The 3,282-nt window shown below is 34.1% G+C and overlaps 1 protein-coding gene across 1 annotated transcript; it reads left to right on the top strand.

Moving 5' to 3' along the window:
* Positions 1 to 951: 951 nt before the first annotated feature.
* Positions 952 to 2,946, top strand: LOC111905622 (probable polyamine oxidase 5). Its single transcript, XM_023901316.3, has one exon. The coding sequence runs from the start codon at positions 1,154 to 1,156 to the stop codon at positions 2,771 to 2,773; it is 1,620 nt and encodes a 539-aa protein (XP_023757084.1). The 5' UTR covers positions 952 to 1,153; the 3' UTR covers positions 2,774 to 2,946.
* The last annotated feature ends 336 nt before the right edge of the window (positions 2,947 to 3,282 follow it).

The following is a 3,282-nucleotide window of genomic DNA, read 5'->3' on the forward strand; positions in this document are numbered from 1 at the left end:
CATAGTTTTGTATAAATACATTTTTTTTACACTCAAACCATATTCTTATGTATAAATATGTATTAGCTATATAAAAATTGTATTTTATATTAATATGCAACTTTAAAATGTGTTTGAAGGTTTATAGGCGTGTAGTTGATCAAAATTTGGATATCAAGTTTGCAATCCATCAAATTTTTACATCTTATTAGAAGTTTATGGTTAGTTTGATTCTCATGATACAACTAATGCTTTGAATGTAAGAAAAAAAACACTTTGTATTTAAATAAAAATGTGGTTTTTAAACGAAAAAAATATGTTTATACGGTTTAAAATGTAATAAAAAAAATATATTTATACTGTTTCAAATGGAAAATAGACAAAATTGAACAAAATTTGATAAATGATGTTCGATTGGAACAAAAAAAACATAGTGTCAAAATTGAAATAAAAAATTAAACTTAGTGTCAAATTCGAAAAAAAGTGAAAACTTAGTATTTTTGTGGAAAAAAAATCAATTTTGACACGTCAGCATATTATGTCAGTATGTCACGTCATCAAAACTGACACGTCATCATGCCACGTCAGCATGTAACCTGGTTAACCGGTCAAGTGGTCATAATTGTAACGAATTGAAAAACACAGTGTCAAAATTGACACAAAAAATAACACGGTGTCAAAATCGAATTTCTGTATAAAAATAATGTTTTTTGTGCCATTTACCCTTGATGCTATCATCAAATTTTTAGTAATTACACTATTTTAATCGCCATAAATTACTAAATTCAACGATCAAACATCATCAAAATATAAAATTCAATTAATTATTTATTTATCTATTTAAAATATTAAACAACTTTACATAATTAATATCCGTCCTATAATTTTGTCGATAACCAATATGATAATCCATAATTGGGAGAGTTTTCTTAACCCCTCCATTAAATTATAAATTGAACAGCACCCCTCCTTTAAACTTTAAAGCACTCACCAGCATTTATATATTCTCTCCAAAACTAAAGACTAGGGTTCATCAGTTAGAACCCTCCACTCCCACTTCCTTTCTTCGTCACTCCTTTTTCTCAAGGCGACAAACATAATCCATTTTTCTTGAAACCCCACAAATTTCATTTCACAGAAAAAAGTTGAAAATTTTATTGTGTTGCAAGGCAAAATGGTGGTGAATAAGCCAAGAATAGTAATAATCGGGGCGGGAATGGCAGGTTTAACAGCTGCAAACAAGCTCTACAAAACCAGTTGTTCAAAAGAAGCATTTGAGCTTTGTGTTATTGAAGGTGGGAATAGAATTGGAGGTAGGATTAACACTTCAGAGTTCGGTGGTGACAGAATTGAAATGGGTGCTACTTGGATCCATGGAATTGGGGGTAGCCCGGTTCATAAAATAGCTCAAGAAATCAATTCCTTGGAATCAGACAAGCCATGGGAGTGTATGGATGGGTTTCTTGATGACCCAATCACCATAGCTGAAAATGGGTATGTGTTAAATCCATCTCTTGTTCACCCTATTTCAAATCTCTTCAAAAATCTAATGGATTTTGCTCAAGGAAAAAGGAAATCAACTCTGGTTGGAATCGGGAATGGCGGAGATGGGATTGGGAATATGAGTGTTGGTTCTTTCCTTAGAAACGGTCTTGAAGATTACTGGGAAACGGAATCAAGAAAGGAGAAAGACGATGTGAATGGGAATGGGAATTGGAATCGGAAGTTGTTAGAAGAAGCAATTTTCGCAATGCATGAAAACACTCAAAGAACTTATACAGCTGCTAATGATTTGTTGAATCTTGATTATAATGCAGAGAGTGAATACGTCATGTGTCCTGGTGAAGAAATCACTATCGCTAAAGGATACTCAAGCATTATACAATCATTGGCATCTGTTTTACCATCTGGCGTCATTCAATTAGGTAAAAAAGTTGCCAAAATTGAGTGGAATCCCGGATGTGAATTGGGAATAACAACAGAAAATGGTCATGAAGGTACAAGACCAGTGAAGCTACACTTTCTTGATGGTACAACTCTATCAGCCGACCATGTTATTGTCACAGTTTCATTGGGTGTACTCAAAGCCGGAATCCGTGATTCCAACGATTTGGGTATGCTAAAATTCAATCCCCCACTTCCAGATTACAAGATTGAAGCCATTTCAAGACTCGGGTATGGTGTAGTCAACAAGCTTTTCTTGCAACTAAGTCCGGATTACACAGATTTCGACCAATTCCCATTTCTACAATTCCTATTCCACCAAAGTGATTCCGAAGTTAAGGACCCGAGAATCCCATGGTGGATTAGGAGAACAGCTTTCGTCTCACCAATTTATAAGAAATCAAGAGTGTTATTATCTTGGTTTGCAGGTGAAGAAGCACTAGAGCTAGAAACACTCCCAAATGAAGTGATTCTTGATCAAGTCTCCACAGCTTTATCTACCTTTTTGCCAAATTCATCGGATTCCCATGAACAATGTAATGGGAATGGAATCAAGAACTCATCAAAATTGAAACTTTTTAAGGTTTTGAAGAGTCAATGGGGGCATGATCCACTCTTTATGGGGTCATATAGTTATGTTGCAGTTGGTTCAAGTTGTAGTGACATGGACACATTGGCTGAGCCGTTACCTAAAACTGGTTCGCAGTCACAGTCACAGTCACATCAGCTTCAGATTCTATTTGCTGGGGAAGCAACACATAGAACTCATTACTCTACAACTCATGGTGCTTATTTTAGTGGTATTAGAGAAGCCAATAGGCTCCTTGAACACTATCATTGTATGGATTAGAATACTATAATGGGATGGAGGGGTATTTTTGTAATTTCCTTATTTTTAATTTTTTGAGATTACCCTTTTCTCTAGTGACTATCATTCTCAATGTTGGGGAATGATAGGGAGAGATGGAGACATTTGCAAGATGGGTAGTGAATGATTTATAAAGAAGCTTCTTTTTAGTTTTCTATTGAGCTTTTCTTGATATCTTTGGATTTTATGTTTGTAATTATCTTTAATCAAACCCTTTGTTGATCTCTTTGGATTTGTCATTATGTTTGTAATTATCTTTAATTAAACTCTTTTCCTAAAAGCAAAAGTGTAACATTCTAATACTGTTATGTCGACTTGTATATCATGCAATGACATGTTTATGTTGCTATAAGTTTTTCATCTAAAGATTCTAATCATCTCTAAAACGATTCGGAAGTTTTTGACTCAATATCACGATAGACATGATCCGTTGAAAACGGTCCTTTAGTTTTGGAATTTTCTCTCTTTATGTCCTTTTTCAGTTGGTATTA

This window comes from Lactuca sativa, chromosome 7 (genome assembly GCF_002870075.4).
Source record: "Lactuca sativa cultivar Salinas chromosome 7, Lsat_Salinas_v11, whole genome shotgun sequence".
Lineage (NCBI taxonomy): Eukaryota > Viridiplantae > Streptophyta > Magnoliopsida > Asterales > Asteraceae > Lactuca > Lactuca sativa.